General features: G+C 38.4%; 1 protein-coding gene across 1 annotated transcript in view; it reads left to right on the top strand.

Annotated features, from left to right (window-relative positions):
- Window positions 1-19,240, top strand: part of LOC115345061 — a 33,355-nt gene extending 14,115 nt beyond the window's left edge. The window contains exons 19-39 of the mRNA XM_030023284.1: window positions 705-830; window positions 2,032-2,209; window positions 4,390-4,540; window positions 4,799-4,931; window positions 5,344-5,601; window positions 6,910-7,050; window positions 7,360-7,608; window positions 7,920-8,111; window positions 8,600-8,767; window positions 8,942-9,085; window positions 9,392-9,610; window positions 10,064-10,132; window positions 10,211-10,274; window positions 11,436-11,522; window positions 12,306-12,428; window positions 12,932-13,083; window positions 13,790-13,876; window positions 14,555-14,725; window positions 15,747-15,941; window positions 17,529-17,653; window positions 18,014-19,240. Of these exons, the coding sequence (XP_029879144.1) occupies window positions 705-830; window positions 2,032-2,209; window positions 4,390-4,540; window positions 4,799-4,931; window positions 5,344-5,601; window positions 6,910-7,050; window positions 7,360-7,608; window positions 7,920-8,111; window positions 8,600-8,767; window positions 8,942-9,085; window positions 9,392-9,610; window positions 10,064-10,132; window positions 10,211-10,274; window positions 11,436-11,522; window positions 12,306-12,428; window positions 12,932-13,083; window positions 13,790-13,876; window positions 14,555-14,725; window positions 15,747-15,941; window positions 17,529-17,653; window positions 18,014-18,245 (3,264 nt within the window). The 3' untranslated portion in view covers window positions 18,246-19,240. The remainder of the gene's footprint in view (window positions 1-704; window positions 831-2,031; window positions 2,210-4,389; window positions 4,541-4,798; window positions 4,932-5,343; window positions 5,602-6,909; window positions 7,051-7,359; window positions 7,609-7,919; window positions 8,112-8,599; window positions 8,768-8,941; window positions 9,086-9,391; window positions 9,611-10,063; window positions 10,133-10,210; window positions 10,275-11,435; window positions 11,523-12,305; window positions 12,429-12,931; window positions 13,084-13,789; window positions 13,877-14,554; window positions 14,726-15,746; window positions 15,942-17,528; window positions 17,654-18,013) is intronic.
- The last annotated feature ends 1,844 nt before the right edge of the window (window positions 19,241-21,084 follow it).

Raw genomic sequence — 21,084 nt, 5'->3', positions numbered from 1 at the left:
TTGGAGTTAGAGAAGAGACCTGACAAAAATGCTATGCTTTCCTTTATTTTCCTGAGTGGAGAAGATTCTCCTTATATCAGGAGCCGAGCAGTCATTGACAGAGAATAAATGCAACCTACTATATAAAATCACAGCTGTTAAAGCTGGAACAGATCTAGGAGATCAGAAAGTACCATTCTGCCAAAAAGCAGTTCATATCCCCTGTAGGGCTGGATCCAGGTGCGATCCAGATAGGGTATTTGCATAGCTGAATTTCTCTTCCTACACTCTTCCTTCTTGCAGGGAATGCTAAGAAAGATCTAAAGATTTATAAGACTCCCACACAGGTAAATCCATATTCAGCCCTTGAAAACATCGTCAGTGCTTCTTCAGATAACTGTTACCTAGTACTACAAAGAATGCATCTATTTTTGTCCAAGCAATACCAGCTGAAGTAAACACAAAGCTTTTTACTGACTGAACAGACGTCAAATAGACTTTATTGAAATATATTGCCAGGAAGCTTTTTTTTGGCCCTTCCTCACATCATTTGCAGTTTTCATGACTGTTCTTTAAGGGCTACCTAGACACTAGTGCTCTAGAGCTGTTACAGTTACACTGGCTCTGTAGCCAGTGACTTGCCAGATTATGTGTAAGAAAGCAAATGAAAGCCAGGATTTGCAATTCATTTGAAGCGGGCTTACATTTTGTATCATTTCTTCCAGGTCATACTTGCCCTAGCCTCTGAGTCTCAGGAATGTATACTGAAACAACAAGCTAGTGTGGAGACTGCATACACCAAACTGGAATATTTGAGGGACTTGTCAAATATCCAGATGCAGCAGGCAAAGGTACCAACTTCACTTTAAGGCAAATAAAAAGCAATCATGTTACTTACTTTCTAACAAAAGCATAAGCAGTTGCCATGTTCTGAGAATATCTATCCAAGAACACTGCTGCAAGAAATCAGAGCCCTGTAAAATAACAAAAAACTTAAATGAGAATTGTAGAAGTTGATTTATAAAGTACATATCAAAGACTTTGACACCTGGAAATTCAATTAAATTTCACTTCAAAAGGCAGTTTTTCAACAGCAGTGTTAGAAAAAAGTTAGAATAGAATAGAATAGTTCACTCAGAAGGGACCTACAGCAATCATCTAGTGTGATTGCCAAATTGTCAGTTTGTCTATTTGCAAAGAGATTTTAAACAGTGGGACACCTGAAGTTCTGTACTTCCTAGCGAAGAAGGAAGATATTAGACACAGCACAACTCCTGCAACCATTTTTTTCTGGATGCAAAATGATTTTCAAAAGTGCAGGAGTGCAGAGGATCAGAAGTCCTCCTCTCTTAAAGGGACCTTTCAAATCCCATAATCTATAATGTCTCAAGAACTGTAGATCCAAATCCTTTTGACAAGAGAGTCAGTGAATCTTTCCATTAATTCAATGGTCTCAGGGTCTGATCCTTACTCTTTGCATTAACTGGTTTCCACATTCCATTTTGGACTACTTAAAATAAAAAGATTAAAAAGAATGCACTTTCCTAATCCGCTTACCCTTTCTTCGGTGTCCTTCCTTTAAAGTTCCCTGGGAGGTGTTTCTGTCCTCCTCTTCTGCTCTTCCATTCCCATGAGACTATCACTATTAACTAAACTTCAGTTTATCAGTCCAAATGAGGATTATTAGACCACAATGTTGAACAGAAAACATTTTATCACATGTATGGCATTTACAAATGGATTCCAGAGAAACTGAGGACATTATATACAAGAAATGCAGTTCAAATCATATCTTGCAACTTTTACACCAGCTTGAAGGATGTGGAAAAATCTGACTGGACAGCTGTGGGACCATAACCATTGCAAAAGGCTTTTAAGTTGCTGAGGCAAAGTGCCGTAGCATTTTATTGGGTCACTGGACAATTTGCATAGGATGGGTATGAACTGACAATATAAGGTTTTCATGAGAAGGCAAAGAATGCCAGGATGCTTTTTTTCAATGATATTTTTGACAGGCATGAAATGGCCTTTGTCTGCTTTGTGCTGTTTCAGATGCTTTTCTCCGGGTCACAACAGTGTTTTGAAAACTATCAGACAACCAAATTTTATGGCATTAATGGGATCTCACATAGTACATGCAAGGTCATCCAACAAAACCTGATCCCACTACTCAAGTCTACGGTTCAGATGCTGGAGGAAAATAGCAATAGTGTATCACCTGAGACATCAGGTAAGAGAGAAGAAAAAGGTACTGTCAGTTACCTTATTTTATTCTGGCCTTGAAAAACACCTTGTTGGAACCTTTCAACTTTGAAAATCTAGAAGGCGATTCTCCCATCTGACAGCTGAAAATTAGACTTTGGTTCCATTTTTTAAGAATTAAAGATCTCCTGGGACTTAATGAATAAGTCCTTTATCATTTGCATAAACTTTCTGCAGGGTGGGATCAGCCCTGAAGTCATTTCTAAGGCTCGAAGTTTCTCTTGCCAGGCCTCACAAAACTTAATGTATATTTTGCAAAACAGTTATTGTCTTTCTCCACATTTAGAGTGTTCCTATAGGTGTAAATGCAACTGCATTAGACTAATTAGTTATAAGCTGAAAGGCAGCTAAAATTCAAAGGGAAGACTGAGAAAAGGGTGACACAGAATTTGACTTCTTGCATTTTCTATGCATCAGATTTGAGCTGGTTTACCTGGATGTATGATGCTTTAATCTTTGGAAATAAAAAAATGCATTGTGTTTATGCACCAGAACTAGTTCCATGTTTTTAGTCCTGCAAAATGGAAAAATCTACCTTCAGTTTGACAACAGAAAATGCAGTAGAAACCTGGAAATCAATAGCAAAGCTTTTACTTCCCCTGCTGAAAGTATTAAAAGTGTAGATTACATTGTGACCAGGCTTTTAGTTATGTACAGATCTGCCTGCCATATATGAGCAAATGGAGGTGAAAAATACAAGCTGTTCAACTGCTGAAGAAATTTTAGTATGAAAAACATGGAGTTATTATGAAGTATGCTTTTCTGAAACCCTAGAAACAAAAAGCACAGTGGAATTTCCAGGGAAGTTCCTTTGATGATGTTCCAGCAAAAGTACTACTTGCAAAAAAATGCATTTCCTTCTTCATTCTGAACAGGCACAGTCTTTGCTAGGGCAACTATCTGTACAGATGGAGTTTGAATCATTAGTGCTTCAAAGATCTTTTCATACAGGATCTCTTCATTACTATCAGATCTAGTGGTGATGTAACTCAGAAGACTGCTGTCTTCGTGGAAATACACAGTGGATAAACACAAATTCAGCATGCATACTGCCAGTGGAAATATGCACGATGGAAATGGGGTATTTGTTTTTAAGCATATAACCTTGTATTGCTGTCAGGTACTTCAGAGAATCAGGAATTAAGTAACAGTAGTTTCATGCTGCTGCTACTACTTTTTCCATTTTTCTGTCACCTCTGGTTCCTTTAGAAAACATTGTTGAATTTAGCTAAATTGAGAAGCCTGCAGATTTGTCAGCACTTTAGTGGCTATTTAAGCAGCAGGACTGCATTAAAATAGTTGATTTTACACAGAATTAAATAGCCTTTTTTTTTTTTTTTTTTTTGAGGCAGTATTGCCGTTCATTTCAGTAACAGTATTTTAGCTCCTGCAACTTGACTATTTCCAGCATAACTAAGGGTGGCATTATCATTATAATATTTCCAGTACAAGAAGATTTATGAACTCATCAGTTTTATTTTAACTCCAGTAGACTAGCACTGGTGATTACTAACAAAAATTAAATTAACCAGAATAAAGAGATGTGCACTTTCAACCTTTTTTCCTCTAAAATAATCCCCTGTAAAATTCCTACATCAACTGCAGGCACCTCTTAATTTATCTGTCTGCAGCAAAACATTAATTGGTGGGTATGCCCTTATGTTTTTTTCCATCTACTCATTTATGCTTGCAGCAGATTCTACAGTGGAAATGACTGTCTGGATAAGCAGCAAGAAGATTCTCTCAAGTTAAAATTTATCTGCTGTTGAAGTTTATTTGCAGCTGAAAAGGAACAAGTGGTATAAACGAGGTTTCCTTTCTCAATAAGCAATATAAGCACTTTCAGAATTCTCATATCCAGATCAAGACGACTCTCAAGGAATTATTGATAAAACACACTTTTTTGTTAAAAATATAATCCTGTTCTGGTAAAACACTCTTTGTGGAAATGTAACTAGGATGGACTGATATATGACTTTTTGAAAGGTCATTTGGTTTCCTTCCAGCCAGGAACACTGCCACTTTAACTATTGAATGCTGTAGAGTTAGGGGGCGGGGGGAAAATCCTAAGTGGTGTGTAACAGGGTTTGACTGTACCTGAAATTAATGATTCAGCAATAAATACATTCTCTCATGTTTCTTCTACAGGCTACTCATCAAGGAGCACTTTAAATGCTCATTCAGAGGCATTAAGGGCTGAAGCAAGTCAGGAAACCGCTTCAGCTTCCATAGTATCACCTGTTCTCCCCACTTCACATTCAGAAAGGATCAGCCACATACAACAAGAAATCCATACAAGGTAAGAAATTCTTGTTCTGCCTTGTTTAATTGCCTCTGGATTTTTAGTTACAAAAATATCTTCTTTGCAAGTTTGGAAGGTTTTCTCCCCAGAAGGCTTATATTTGGGGTTTGTGTGTGGCTCAACAGAAGATACCTGTTACAGTCTACTGCTTGTTCTCCTGAATATGTATGCATGAACATGACAAGTGCCTCAGTAATGACTATATAAAAAGTAGCAGTCTATCTTCACTCCTGTCTCATGGATATCTGGTTGTAGGTTTTTCTTTGAGAAGCATGCTTGTGAACTGGCACATCTGGAACTGTCCTTACTGACAGAAGAAATAAACACTATCTTTTCCTTTTATGAATCATCCAAGGCTAAGGAAAAGGAATACCATAAAGGAAATTGGGTAAGGCTGGCATTGCATCAGCTTAGAGTTCTCAGCTGATACATAGGAAAAGCAAGTTTTCCATTTCCTTTTTGAATTCCTTTCAATTTTCCCACATCATTTCAGAAAGGGAAATTGAAGCAAAAAGGAGTTCATTAAAGAAGAAAGAAATCTTCTATTCTGACTACTGCAAAGTAAAACAGAAACTAAATTAGTTTTCCTTTCTCGATGTTAAGGCACAAGAAGCAGTGACCTTATCTTCAGTAACTCTTGAGTACTTAATCCCACAGTAAATCAGGCTACATATGTTACTTAAATGAACATGGACGTCTAGTTTCTGGCTATGTTTTTTAGATCTCGGGCTCAATATGACTCAATTCTCATTCCTTTGATGCTCCTGATCATGAAGATGTTTCAGTTGGTATGTCTGTAGTTTCAGGGGATGAAAACCAGTAAAGGAACAGAAGCAACCACCACAAAAAATTCACTTCTGAAAGAACTGTCAGAACACCACCACGACACTGAACAAGCCCTCCGTCAGAAACAACTGGAAGAAATCAAGCCTTCAGGCCTCATCCCAGAGTTAACAGTGCCCAAACAGACCCTACATTTTCTGGAAGAAATTCCAGATCAGTTGTCAATTTGTCTTCTTGGCTTACAAATCCCAGATTCTAACTTCATTGAACAGCAAGTGAGTTTAAGGCATTTTCCTTACGCTACTCCTGCTATTTTCACCTCACTGCTTTGTAAGAATGAATGTAATCTTCACTGGGTGATACAAACATACACGCTAGCTTTAGGCATTACATGGGTGGCTGTATTATCAGAGCAGCTACAGGCGTAACTTAAATTCAGGTCTCCCTGTACTGGACTATATATTTTACTGCCTCAGTAGAGGTGGCAAAGCACTTTCTTTATCAAAGAAAACCAACTCTAAGTTTTAAACTGTCATTACACAAGAAAAAATAGTAAGTGACATTACCAGTATGAAGGGTTTTTTGTTTGGTTTGGTTTCGTTTTTTTTTAAAAAGCCTGCTTACTGTGTTTACTGCCCATGTTTATTTCTTTTGCTCACATGCCTAAATGTAGTTTTTCTTTTCTCTTCACAACCTGTCTTTTGGATTTCGGTGCTTTAATGGTCCTCATTCTGTCCTCCAGTATCTGAGGATTTTATTAGATAGGATGAATCTACAAGTATAACATGCTGGTTTTCCTCTAGCGTGTCCTGGGTTTTGCTGGAGTGTATCACTAAGAGACAATCACTGAGGCTTTGAAAGTAGAAAAGTTCCCACTTCTAATAGCAATTTTTCCTCAAAATATTTTGAGTTAACATCTCCTTTACACTCGTTCACTTTTTAGAAGGGCCCACTGCCATTTCTGCAAACTGAGTGCCCACCAATAGTGGGGCCTTTTAGCTCTTACCACTCCACATACCCACAGATCTCATGCTACTGTCTGACAGCAAAACGTTGCTAGAGAAAGCTTAAAAGGTGTTTAGGCAAGTTATAGAAAGTACTTCTGTTGCGGGTAAATTCCGCCTCTGAGATAACCTTGTTTATACAGGCAGCTTTTAATATGGCAGGGAGTCATTCTACAGTCAGATTATATAAATATGTTCTGGGAGCAGATGTCTGCCTATCTCTCATTAAGCTAATGCCAAACTTTTTAATCCATTTCCTGATTTCACCTAACTTTGCAGGGGCATAGAGGACTTGGAAAATAAAGCAGTTACAAATTTTATGAAAACAAACAGGCAGGTAGAGGATAAATACAGACTTTACAAACCCCTCTGAAAAAAAACTGCAGTGTGACTCCATGCCTTACTAGGTAGGAAAAGTTTCCCTTGGAACCTCTATAATCTTAGAGAAAAGACTAGTCCAAACTGACTTGCCCTTCCCATTACAATTCTGTAGGAAATTGGACTTCACTCGTTCTGGTGACCACAGAGCTATTTGTTGGTGTAGAAAATCCCTACTCTTTATTCTCTTTTGTTTAATAGAAACTACATTCTTGGGAAGTCAAGCATTCACCAGACTCTGTAACTCAAATACTACAAGTTTCAGCAGTGAAGATAGTAAAGCTGGAAGCTCTGAGGCAAGCATGTCTGTACAGAGTCCTTGATCTCTACAGCAACCTTCAGGTAGAGGCATTTCATGCTTTTCATGCCTCCCCTCCCTGCATGAGCCTCATGGTAATTTACAAAACCTGTAAACATACAGATGCCCATCCTGACTGACAACCTACAGGATGTGCAGGGCACACAAGCTGGGGCATATGTACAGACACATGGCAAAGTGCAGTTACAGTAGCCTCCTACACAGGTCAAGCCAGCAGAACCCCGCTATCAAAAGCCTGGCCAATTATGCCCACTACAAACCCAACGCTGGAAACAAGTTCACTTCTATAAACAAAATTCATTTGCTCATATCGCTATGCTTACCTCCTTCAGATTCTGACTTGCCCAGAAGGTGTGACAAGGATTCTGAGCAGTCTTGACTACAAAAATACTGGTGAACAAGTAGCCCGAGAGGTCGCCCAGACTAGAGAGAAACAGCAAGTAGCAAGAGCAGTGGCCTTTCTTCACAAGCATCATCAGGAAGGGGATTTGCTTAAAGGTTTAAAGGAAGAATCAGAAGTTGAGCTGAGAAACATGCAGGCACAATTTAGACTGGAACTTCAAACACAGACAGAGGAAAAGGTACATTAGCTAAAGCATTGGTATTGTGGTTTGCTAACACCTATACAGAGGGACAAGACTTTAGTGAAATGTCTGGCCATGTTATTTTAGGTTCAGCAATGTTTTATGTGGTTCACAACTATTTGACTCATGCTGTCAAGGGAAACTTTTAGAAGTCCCTTTTAAAATTGATGGGTTCCGTTGTTCTTTGGGGTAGTTAATTTTTTCCCCTCTGGATTCCTATTTCAAAGCCTGCAGTGAGAATTAGAATACTTCCATACTTTCACAAGTCTACAAGTAATCTGTAAGACTGTGTAATGTTTTCTTGCCAGATGCAAGCCAAAGAAATGCAAGTCATCCAGGAGACCGAAGGAAAGAAGTTAGGGAATCTTGTGGCATATTTCATCCTATCTCAGAGACACCTGCGGCAAACAGTCATTATGCTACAAGATTGCTACAAGCTCAAGAAGATTGCCTTGAGGTCCCAAAAGGAGGGCACAGGCCTGGAACAACTTGTTGTAGAAGTAAAATTCTCTTGATAGTTTGGTTTAGAATCTGGAACTCCTCTAGTGTGTTGTTACAAAACTTTAAAGTTTACAAACTTCTCAGGAATTGTGCCTGTTTATAGCAATGGGACAGCTAACTCCAGATAACAGTATATTATACTGTTTGGGGTTTTTTATGCCAAAAAGAATTGAAAATATCTTGAGCTTAGCTACTAAAGATCAGACACTTCAGATCCATTTCTTAACATAGATTTACTTAAGGCTCCTTTGACCACCTTAAATTTATTTTTTATAGTTGCATTTTGTTATTTGGATATTTATAAACAACAACAATAAAGGATGTATAGGACTGCAAAATACTGTTACCTAGCTTCCACTAACTTTGATGGTACTTTCAAACACTCTGACTCTTAAATCTATTCTCAATGTATTGCATGGAAAGTAAGATAACCAAAGAAGTTTCACACATTTCATGTTATATTTCACATGACAATTCTACCTTTCAGGAATTATTGATTGATGATGACACCAGGGACATTTCACATCTCCTGAAGGACAACACAGAGTATATATTTTTAGTGCTGGAATTTATACAAAGTGTAAGATTGTTACAACTGAGAGAGACACAGTTTAAGGAAATAGTCAGAAGCCTAAAAGACTGCATCCAGGAGAAGGTAAAACTAAAAATATATTACCTACCAATTTTATTCAGAAAATGCTAAATAATTTGCATTGCTATTGTTACTGTGCAAAGGACTTTGTTCTCCAAATATCGCTCTTTCCAGAACAATACCAGGATCTTGTGGTTTGTTGTTTTGTTTTGGTTTTTTCTTATATACGTTCTGTAGTTTGTGGATGAAGCTAACATCACAGTCAATGAAATGAAAAAATTCAGAGAGCAGAAAATGAGAAGGCTGGAAGAACAGCTGAAACTCTTCCTGGAAGATAAAAGAACAAAGAAGAATATTTCAAGTAATCTTGATCCATTGCAGGTTAGAAAACAGCAAATCCCAAAAGTTTTCTAATTGAACAGGCTTTATCAAATGCACAGTACATAAGATTAATGGTATAATGCTAATGAGACCATGACTGCAGCTATATTGTGTGGTTCATGTCCTGTACTATGAGATTCACAACAGATATACAAAGAAAATGTTTGAATGTATAGATTAGGAATGCAATACTTTAAGCAGCTGGAAGGGGATAGGAGAGGCACAGCTTTCAGAAGTAGGCTATTCCCCAAGTGAAAGTAAAAGGGAACAAAGAAAAAGAGCTTAACAGAGTTTTCTTCTTTACAGAAGAAAAATGCCACCTTGAAAACAGAAGAAGCAACAGAAAAAAGACAAGACCTCTGGCAGACTTTCCAAGAGAAGCATCTGGACCTCAAAGAATCTCACATATGGCAAATATCAGATGAAAGAGCAAAGCTGCAGGATCATCTGCTCTGTGGAGAACAGGAGAGCAGGATGAAGCCCACAGGGTTTGATTCTACAGCATACATTGAGCAGCGTAATACGGTACTGCGTGACCACCTCCCTTCACACAACCCCCCTCCAGTTTTTTGCCAGGGGGGAGGGGTTTGCTATTTTCTGATGTTCAGACTTACTGAAAGATTGAGAGGACTGGTACTCCAGAAATGCCGTATCTAGTACAGACTGCTAATCATTATAGAGCCTGAGAAATTGAACAGCAGAAAGCATGCTAAGCAGCTAGCGTCTGCCCTAAACAAAGTATGTACTGCCAGAAAATGTCACTCCATAAGGTGACAGTCTGCTGGAGATCTCTGTATTTGCTGCTTAATATTTTTTTCTGGCAATTGAGTAATGCGAGGGAGCAGGAGTTTCTAAAATACAGACCCTAAGTTTATGCAAGGGGAGGAGTAAAGAAAAGGTCGCATAGAACCAAATGCAAAATTTCCATTGTGCTTTTTATAGGTACTTACTTTTACATGTCCTTACTTTTCCTTGTAGTACTCGATGAAAGAATGCAGTGAAACAAAAGCTTTCTTAGGAAAGGATTTTCATCCAGATTTGCAGAAGGTAAGAATGAGACCAGAAGAAGAAAAAAAAGAAAAAGAGATGCAGCAAAACAACAGTCCTCTATCATCTATCACCAAGTCTTTCTGGGTTCCAGGGATACATCATAAGGCAGATGACCAGCTCCTATTGTTCTTGACTAAGAGTAAGTCTGGTTTGTCATAGGAATTTCAAGTGACCTATGATTCTTTTTTGATACGGATGCATTGCCTGGCGTGCGCATTAATGCTTTGGAAATGGAATGAACAGGGAAGCGATGGGGTGGAACTCAGACTATAGTTAGAGCACAAGATGAGGAAGACTGATGCAATTCCGAAGAAAAAAAAAGTCAGTCTCATTCTCCCAACTAACCATCAGCAGGAGAACACCTAAAGCACTCCTAGAAACTGAGTAAACAAGCAGGAAGATTTTAGGTTGAAAGTGCATTTTTCAGCTCAGAAAATGTCAGTTTTCCACCCTTTCAAGTAAAGGGTATTACCAAAATTCGGATGTAAAACTGGATACTTACATGGGTGCTTGCCTTTTCTATGACATACATAAACATCATCTAGGTAAGATATTTAATTTTGTTCATCTGCAGAGCTGAGCTTATTCCATCCTTAGGGTTAGCAGGTCTGTACAGGTTTCCTTGTGACATCAGCAGCTACTTGATAAGTAGCAGAATTTCCTCTTCTTTGGACTGAAAAGATTTCATAGGGATCAGGTGAACTATTACATGTGATCAATTGCTTAATGTTTCAGAGTCTTTTCCAGAACATTCTCCATTAAGTAAAGAACTGTTCGTTTACTCATTAGCTTGATGAAGTGGGATAGCACAATCCTGGAATTGAACTAGACACAAAGAAATAAAGCAAAAGAAAACTTAATTTGAAACAGCGCGCTCTGAAAGAGATGAAAAAGAATTCCTTCATGCAGCAAAAATGGAATTAGAGAGCACACACCAAGTGCATCAAGCAGCCCAGTTGGCCTTGTTGCTCTTTTATCACCCTGTAAGCATTTCCCAGAGCTTCCTGAACAGCAAACAGTAGAAGAGTCACGCAATTATCAGAATGCCAGAGAAGGATTTCCTTATCTAGCCCCTTAGAGAAATTCCAATGCACTTCTGTATTTTTAAACCTCTTCCCAAAATCAGACATTTAGTCAAAAAGTACAACTTCTATTCCTAACATTTGATTTTTAAATTGATGTCTTAGGCCCAAATACTATGTAGAAAAGTCAAGGTTAGCTTATGGAACAACAAGAGGAATGGACACAAACCTCTCTGGAATTATTTGCTGTCATTAATTAGTATATACTGTTCTCACAGATATCAAGGTGCTGAAGCAGGCAGAACACCTGATGGTATCCAGAATCATTCTTCTGAATCCACAGTTTACACCACCTTCACTGTATGGTAAAAACTTTAAGTCACTTTATTGACTACTGCCCCACAAACAGAGCTGCATAAAAGGGTCTCACAAGAGGCTTCTTTTCCTGCCAACGACCTCTTTTTTGTCCGCTTAACAACAAAATACATGAGCCACGTGATATCTGCATAAGTAACTTGCCTACGGCTGCAAATTATCAATTATGTAGTCCTTATAATAAACCAAATATTGGGCTTAGAGCACTTAAACAGGTAAATGTTGTATTCATTAGATGGAAAAAAACCTCCTACCAATTCTGATGAGATACGGAATTTGACACTTTGATAGAAAATCACTATTTATAGAGTTAAGGGCAGCTAGAAAATTTTTTCTCATCAATAAAAATGCATCGGTGACAAAGACAACTTTGTTAGGAAAAATTTTGAGAAGTATTCTGTAAGCAGTCCAAACAAGAAGTGTGGGAATAAGAAGTGGTTCGACTTGGGTTTTATTTGTTTAGTTTGGGGTTTTTTGTTTTAATTTAACATACTGTTCTTCCTGTTTAAACAGAATTCTACATAATATTTGAGATATATGAAAAAGGAGAAAACTAGTGAATTGGATAATGTAAAGAGTTTTGGAGGGAAAGATTATCCAATTCTCTGCAATATTAACATCTTTGCCCAGACTTCAATGTCGTGCTCCAAACAGCAAAACTATGTTTCACCTTACTTGTCTACATAATTCCAATGTGTGAAATGTTTGCTCAGAAAAATATGGTAAGATATGGATTGTTTAGGAAAGCAATACTTCCATATTTGTTTACACAGGTGGTGATAAAGCTAAGTGTATAAAAACATCTTTTCTTCTTGGTCTTCTGAAAGACGTGAATGATGAGCTCCAAAGTCATGCAGTGGCAGCTGGACTACTAGAAAGCCAAAGGCTGGAGAAAAGTAAATCTTACCTCCATTCTTCCTTATATGAAAGTCAGAACTTGAGTGTAATGTGAAGATTTCTGTTTCATCATTCAAGTAGCTGTTGGTTGTTTTTATGATGATAAGATTTTGCTGGACAGACATCATAAAGTTACTCTCCTCTTTGGAGGAAGTGCTCTACCAGTGAGGGAGAAAGACTTAGAATGCAGAATCACCCCTGAGTTTGCTACTGATCAGCTCTGAGGCACACATAAGTAATGTCACTTTTCTAGGCCTTAGTTATCAGAAATTTCACTAGGAAAAGTGAAGTTTTGGGCATTGCCTAATGGTATCAAGCACTTTATGACTCTTAAAGGAATTCATAATGCATCAGAAGGGCTTCATTTTATACTGAACAATGATAATATATTATGAGTTGAGAAATGCAGTATATTATACACTTGTATTGTATTCTTATCTCTTGGACAAACAAAATCAAAATAGAAACCAATTAGTCTAATGAAATGCTACTCTTCTTGCAGAAACAGCAAGTACTTCTCAGGGTATACAGGATGCCTTGATGACCCAAGAAGGAGAACTAACAGCAGTTGATCCCACAACCCTTTCTACAAGAGAGTTTGTCATATATCAGTATGGCATCTCCATCCTACAGTTTCTCAGATTTCACATTGATGTAAGTTTTTAAGATACTGATATTTAGTAATTAGTGCTTCCAAAAGACAGTTATCAAAAGAAATTCTTCAGCCAACAGGCTGCAAAGTGTCTACCAAATATAAGGTAAGATCAAGCAGAGAATGACCAGTGTGCAAACATCAGGTATTGAATTCCAAGTGTGTTTTCACCACAATGGTGTAGGACTGTTTTGAAGTCAAACCTCTGTCCCACAAGATCCACAGTTAGTTCTTATATTTGTTGTGGCATCTTTCTTGATCACATCACTTAATCCTTGCATTACCTAATCCCTGCATACTGCATAATATTGTGTTAAAACCTATTTATTTTATAACTTGGAGCAAGGATTCTCTCATTTTCTTTGTACAGTTCTTAGCACACTATGGCTTTAGTCTAGGTAAACTCTCCAGGGTCTTTCATAATAATAGTATCAAATAATAATAAAAATCATGGTGACTACAGCCAGAGATCCAGGGCTGGAGTACACTTTCATTTACTTAATTAGAAAACTGGCAAGATGAACTTCTATGATTTGCTAAGGTTTTTTTAAACAGTTTCCATTTTCATGTGGTATTTGTTGGCTCTGTGTACCCACTGCAAATCAAAGCTGACATTTAAATGAACTTATATCCCATTAATCCCTCTTACTTTGCAGATTTGATGTGCATACACACTTTTTACAGAAGCATTTTTCCTTCTCTTTGCAGGCGCCAGAAGTTAATCTGTGTGTTGCCTCCAGTGTACCTCTTAGTAATGCCACAGGCAATGCCTTCAGAAACTCTTTCTTTTATCAGGTTTGTCAACTTCACATCTAGTCAGCCTATGCAATATTTTTATATCCATTAAGTTGTGGGACTAAGAAATAAAATGCAAAAATGTTTCATACTTTTCAAGTCAGTATGCTTGATGCTTCTAGGAAAAAATACTGATATAAGAAATCCTGAAATGTTAATGGTGTATTCAGATATATCTGGAGCATAAACTTAACAGAGCACTCTAGGATACTGAGTTTGAATATGTTTAATGTGAGGGTCATACCCAAAGCATGTTTATTAAATCAGCTCTGGTTACCCAGTTTCCCATGTCCCAGTTCTACCACTTCCATTTCTTCCAAATTCTCTATAGGTCATTTTTATAGAAGTCAGCAGTGTATCAGCATTGTAGTTGCTATAATTAAATTACAGAATCTGATTATTTAGTATTATTTATTTCTAAAACTCTGGGATGGTGAGAAAGAAGTTTTCTGAAGTTCATTATATATAAATATAAAACTGCCTAAAAACACAGAATGCAAGAATGCTTTAGATTCACATCATAGGGTATTAAGAGAAGTCTTATGACAATGCTGCTGCTCTGTGTATTCAGATATTCCCCAGCACTCTGATTTAAATCTTTTAACTTCCCTAAAATTGAGACAAACCATTGGAAGAGTTGCATCAGCTGAGCTGACTACTGCTGTGCTCTTGTCTCAGCTCTGGATATTTGTTCTTTCTCAGAATTCAAAGAACAAACTATTCATTTTAAGGGATTGCCTGAGTTCTGTTGGAAGTTTCCTTCTCCTCCTCGTGCACTGCTTAGCTCATATCACTGCTGCTGACTTCAACCATGACAACAATCCACTCTTTCTGAGGCTTTTTTATCAGGTACCTCAATATGTTCCAAATGTAGTTACATTATAGCAACATTCATAAAAAATTACCATTTTAAAAGGGGGGGCGGTAACAGGTCTGTACAACTTCCAATAATAAAAATCAAAAGGAGAGATGAAATAAGATAGTTAACTATTACCTGGACTGCCATTACAGTTACACAGTGACTGTTCACAGAAAGATTCATAGTCAACATTCACAGAACACTGCTTCACCCTAGGTGAAGGCAGCGAGATGGCAGAAAAATCCACCATATCATGTATTAACATCCTGCCTGCATACAAACAACACTAACTCAGAAAGACCCATTTGTTCTACCAACAGCTAAGGAGGTAAAACCAGACAACTACATTCTAACCACCAGTTAGCAAGTACATGGGAGAATCAAACAGAAAATGCTCTTTCATAATCATAGTCCTGACTCAGAGAACACAGTTATACCAGACACAGAGCTGTTGAGAAAGAAAAATGGAACTGCATTGTTCTTCCCGTAACACCTCAATGTGATGCAACCCTTTCCATTCAGCCTTCAATAAAGTACACTTATGTGTTGCAGGGGATACCCATTATCATTTCATTTTCCCTAAAGGTATTCCCAATGAACACACAGTTATTTTAGTCCCCTACCAAACACTACCCTTTATGAATGATGGTTCTCCTCATGAGTGACAAGAACTATCAACATTGTCTAGAAACCAACATAACACAAATATCCCAAACAGGAATCCGCTCATGCATGGCACCATGTTCTCATCCTAGTTCCGTCTTCAACAGCCACATATTAACCACATTATGCAGCATATTTGTGGTCTGTATCAAATCCCCATGAGACTAGTGAAGTTATTTTTTCAGAAGAAATAGGCTTCCAGAAGTGAAAATCCATCTTGATACTCTACTATTATTTGATATCATCCCCCCCCCAATATCTCTATTCAGTGGTTAACTGTAAAGAATTGTGTTTGACTGTGTCCAGGTTTTCCAAACAGTTTTGGTTTTGTTTTGTTTTTTTTCCTAGGCACTAAAGGCTTGTCTTAGTGAAACATTCTCTCTCAGACTCCAGTTGTCAGCATTTCTCCAGGGTGATAAATCTTATGGGATAAGTCAGATATTGCTAAAGGAAGAACCATTCTGCAAGGAGGAAATAAATCTCATCTCCCAACTTTTTGAGGTGAAAGTGAAAAGCCTCACGGACATGGAAGGCTTTGAGAAGGTAATAAGCAAGATCATGAGACCTGGTCTGGTTGAAAGCTCGCCATCCCTGTTTTCTTACTTTATTACAAAATGGCAATTTAAACTGGCTTATAGACACCTGCCTCTCCAAATCATTGCTTGGTAAGGTCAGACTCCTGTGGGATGTCAGTAGAAGCTCTATACATAATTTCAACTTCTGAGTTTAAAAGTACTCCTGATGTATTGGAAAGGCTCAGCATTGGCTTTCTGCAAAGAGATGTTCATAAGCCACGTAGGCAAAAACCTACTCAGCCATCCCTTGGATATCCAGATCTAGGATTAACTATCCCATCTGCATGATAGTAAAACTACTGTGATGCAAACTAGAGCTGGTGAAGAGAAGGGGCCATTTGTACCATCAGAAACAGATGTACACTTAAACATCCTCAGGGATACGGATAAGCACAAGCAGTTTGAGCTATTTGCATGTAAGCCAACTCAGCTGGGATCCAGAGGGGAGACTGCTGCCATTCAGGGGGACATCAACAAGCTGGAGAAATGGGCTGACAGCAGCCTCCTGAAGTTCAACAAGGGGAAGTGCAAAGTCCTGCCCCTTGGAAGGAACAGCCCCATGCACCAATAGATGCTGGAGGCTGCCCAGCTGGAAAGTACATTTGTGCCCTTGCTGAAAAGGTGACTAACAGTATCCTGGGCTGCATTAGGCAAATTATTGCCAGAAGGTCAAGGGAGGTGATCTTTCCACTCTACTAAACACTAGTGAGGCCACCGCTGGAATACTGTATCCAGTTCTGGGCTCTCCAGCACAAAAGTTAAATGGACTTACTGGAGAGAGTCCAACAAAGTGCCACAAAGACTAGAGCATCTCACCTATGAGGAAAGGCTAAGAGAGCTGGGACGGTTTAACCTAGAGAAGACTCAGGGAGAATCCCATCAATATATATAAACACGTGCAGGGTAAGTGTAAAGAAGATGGAGCCAGGCTCTTTTTCAGCAGTTCCCAGTGACGGGACAAGAGACAATGGACACAAACTGAAACACAGAATATTCAGTCTGAACACATGTTTTTACTGTTAGGGTGAGTAAGCACTGGAAGAGGTTGCCCAGAAAAGTTGTGGATCCTCCCTCCTTGGAGACGTTCAAAAGCCATCTGGACACAGTCCTGGACAACAGGCTCTAGGCAGCTCTGCTTAAGCAGGCGGGTTGGACAAAATGACCTCCAGAGGTGTCTCCACCCTCAACCATTCTGTGATTCTGTAGGAGGCCATAACTACTGTTTTAAGTATGCTAAGAAACCTTTTGCTTGCTTTACTATTTTAAGAGCACACATCCTGAAGACAAAAGTGTGCAAGGGTTGAAGTGGGCTCCCATATCTTCAGCTATAGACACCCAGCAAATATAAATGCATTCAAATCTAAAAGCTATACAAGCAGCTTTCGTTGTCATCTGAAAAACCTTACATCAGGAAAAATTATTTAGCTTCATACAAATCATTAAGACAGCATAAAAAGCAGTACCATGAAAAAAGTATTTAAGGAGTCTATAAAAAGTCTTTTAAAGTTAACGCTGATCTTTCTCCACTTCTGTGCTTATTGCATAACACATGAAGAACAACCTCTTGCTCCATAAGAAATCTGAGGAACTACTAAACGACAAGTTGCTTGTGAAGAAAAAAGAGCATTTCCTTTGTGCCTCGAGCAGCTATGAAAAGGGCAGCTTTGGATGGAGGACACGGTAAGAATGATTTGACAGCAGGTATTATTAACTGTTGTATTAAGACAGCAACAACTGAACAATTTGGGGGGGTTGATACAAAGCAAATCATGACAGCTCTCCATCATGACCTCGCTTTTATACTACAAAGCCAATCTCCGTAACCTTCAATATCTAGGCACAGATCAGATTTGATGCCAGAGTATGTCACAGAAAGACTGATTACTTCTCTGTAAGCTACCATCACATTCTCAGTAACAGAGAAGTTAGGTTCCAGTGAAATATGTCTTTCTGGTTTTCTCTTATGAAGAGTCTATGTGTTTTACTGTAACAGTGGTATTTCTACTGTCTGATTTTAAGCATTCCTTTCCATTTTTTTAGCTTCGAAGAGGAAACTTGTGCTTACTTGTCCCTTTCAGAACTTGAGGATAAAGTGGATGTGTTAACTGAAGAGCTGGTACACATCATAGAGGATGAACACCAGTTTTTAAACAGTAAAGGCAATGAAGACTTGCTTTTTTACTACCTTGAAATAACTAGTTTGGAGAAAGACTGTTTGGTAAAACAAATAAATGCATTAGAAGAGAAAATAGCCCTAGGCAGAAAGTTGTAGTGGTACTCAAAAGACGACTTGGTGCTTTGGTTCTAACTTGGTCCTCTGCATTTGTCCTCAGGCTTTAAGCCACAGTAAATCTTGTATTTTTATTCTAACTATAATGTATTTTCCCCCTTCATACAGCTCATTAAATTAGGAGTGAAAGCAATGTAGTAATTTAAGTGACAAGACTTTAAGTGACTGGTGTTTCTGGCTATATCCAAGTGGTCAAAAGACAAACATTGTTGCAAAAGTTCAGACTCAGAGTTTTCAGGAACAGAAGCAAAATACAAAATCACTTATAAGCCTGCTTAGCATTAAAAAAAAAAAAAAATTTCTAAAACTAATATATCACTCTACTACATGTTCTGAAGCCTCCACAGACAACCGATTGTTACACTTTTCTTCTGACTTTGAGACTGTGAAAGCCACAGATATAATCAACCCAAGTAACTGTATCTACATGATTACACATCAAGAGTGAGATATTATCTCTGCCACTGAAAGTGACTTGCCCAGGCCATACAGCCTTTACTTGTTCTGAAGTCACCATATTTCACCTCCTCTGTAGTACCATCTATAGAGGCATGCAGGTCCTGAACTGCTAGACTAACCCTGCTCTTAAACTGAGAGAGACAGTGTTTCCTCCTCTCATATTCAAGACCCAAACCCTGAAACATTCAGTATTTGCTGATCAATGAAACATCACCTCTTCTCTGCCACCACAGCCTCTGGTTTAGGTAAAAAGCAAGTGGAGAAAGAGCAGAATCACCTAAGATCCTTCCTTCCCCACCAGTACAAGAATTCACAGAGGCATGGGACAAGATTCAAATTATTTCATGAGTCACTGAATACCCTCAATACTAATGCCATTACCTCATTTTACATCAAATATTCAACACTGAGAAGTGGTTGGATTATTACAACTTTACAAATTATGTATCCATTCTATTCTCTCAGAATTGCTTAGTCAATTGTTCACACCTTCACCCCCATACACAGATGCTTATTTTGATCTTGCTAGGAAAAAAGCCCACTACTGATTACAATAAAGGGATTAAACTGCTAGAGTGCAAGTTCTACTATCAAAGCTGCAAGAATTAGTTGGAAACACTGCTTTTGACTTACAGTAATGAAGAAGCCTCTCCTCACATCTTATTTACTCTGTTTAATCAACACCCCACAGACTGTAATATTCATAGATTAAAAAGTCTTTAAAATGACATCTTCTAGAAAGGAAATTGTCTCTAGTTATAGGAAGTGCAAGATTTTTACTTTGTGCACGAGTGATCTACCAAACCCTATTAATACCAAGTTTATTGCAAAATTCTTGTGCAAAAGTGCACGTGACTGATGTGGGTTTGTTCTGAAGAAATATGGACCAAATCATGGTGAAGCAAGACTGATACATAACTCTGAGAATAGTTGATTACAGCCTTTGGCTTCCTTTTGATTATTCCCATCCACATCATATTTGAAAAGTAAGCTAGGATACAGTTTATTGAGCACCTATGGCTTGACACAGCAAATGGTACCTTTTCACACCTACTATGAGATTTTAGCTAAAATCTATACTATAGTTTTAATTCTTTCTCTTTGGATTCACTTATACAGGTAGCCCTCCAGTCTTGAACAGGCTCCTAGTTGTCTGCTTTTACAGGACAAACAAAGCTTCCCCTTCAGGGCTATTTTTAGCAGGATTTTTCCGTCATTGCTTATTAGGTAGTAATAGTTGGACTGCAGCAAGTAGAAATGGCTGCAGTAAGTGACAACCATAGGTATTTACATGAGCTATTTTGACAAACTAGTTTGTTCAGCATTTTGACCAGATTAACCAGCAAGACAGGACCTACTGATATCACTTCTGTAACCCTTATGCCCCACAGTTTAATCAGCAGGCAACGATGGAGTAGGTGACAAGTCAGTAGGAAGATATACTACAAGTCAACAGAGCAAAGTTATGTTGATTGTGACTGTCTGAGACCACATTTTTTACTCAGTACTGGAAACAATATCCCAAAGCATGGTTTTGAAGCCCAGTAGTATTCCAGTGAGTCCTTTTCCACTGAAAGGGCAGTCTCCATCTGCCTGGAGTTCTGGACTAGCTAGAAGACAATTTGACTTAAGTTGTCCAGAGCTATAAGAAAAGCTTCCTATGGGCCACAGTATTGCAAACTGACAGGCTAGACATCATTAGAGATAACAGCTCCATCATCCTACAAGGTAATGTGTTATCTTACAGCTGTGGAAAGCTACACCACCATGTATTTGCTCCTCTCCTGCCCATGAGGCTGTATTCTTCTGACAGGTAAGCTATAGTCTAGAGGTAAAAGCCTAGGTGGAGCCACAGGGTAGTCTTTCACAGCTGCATATACCAAAGCTTCACTCAAGGGGGAGCATAGAGGTGATTCTGCTTGTGATAGGTAGATGTTTTGCTCACAACGCAACTGCCCTTGCTACCTTTGCCAGAAGGAAGCAGACTGTCATTCAAAGCAACTTGGAGGATGTTTTTATCTTCCTTGACTTGCTTGTGTTTTCACCAAAAAGCTTTTTAACTCCCTTCAGGGCACTGATAGCAGATCAGACGGCTTTTAAAAAAAAATGAGTAGATTTATTGATATATGCATTTCCTTTTTAACTTACAAGTAGAGTCTCACATTAGTTTTCAATCTTATGTTAACATTAATAAAACATTTAAAAGGTTATATAATAAAACCCCAAAGTTTCAGATGTACAAAGTAAGAGATAGGGATTAGACAGTAAGCGCTTTCTGTTTTTATGAAACTTTGTAGTGCCAGCCTTCATCCCATACCATAGCTCAGCGTTTCAACAGCCTATAACAGGTGCAGCCACAGAT

Source organism: Aquila chrysaetos, chromosome 8 (genome assembly GCF_900496995.4).
Source record: "Aquila chrysaetos chrysaetos chromosome 8, bAquChr1.4, whole genome shotgun sequence".
In the NCBI taxonomy this organism is placed as follows: Eukaryota; Metazoa; Chordata; class Aves; order Accipitriformes; family Accipitridae; genus Aquila; species Aquila chrysaetos.
The sequence above is the reverse complement of the archived record's forward strand: the minus strand, read 5'-3'. Positions and strand labels throughout refer to the sequence as shown.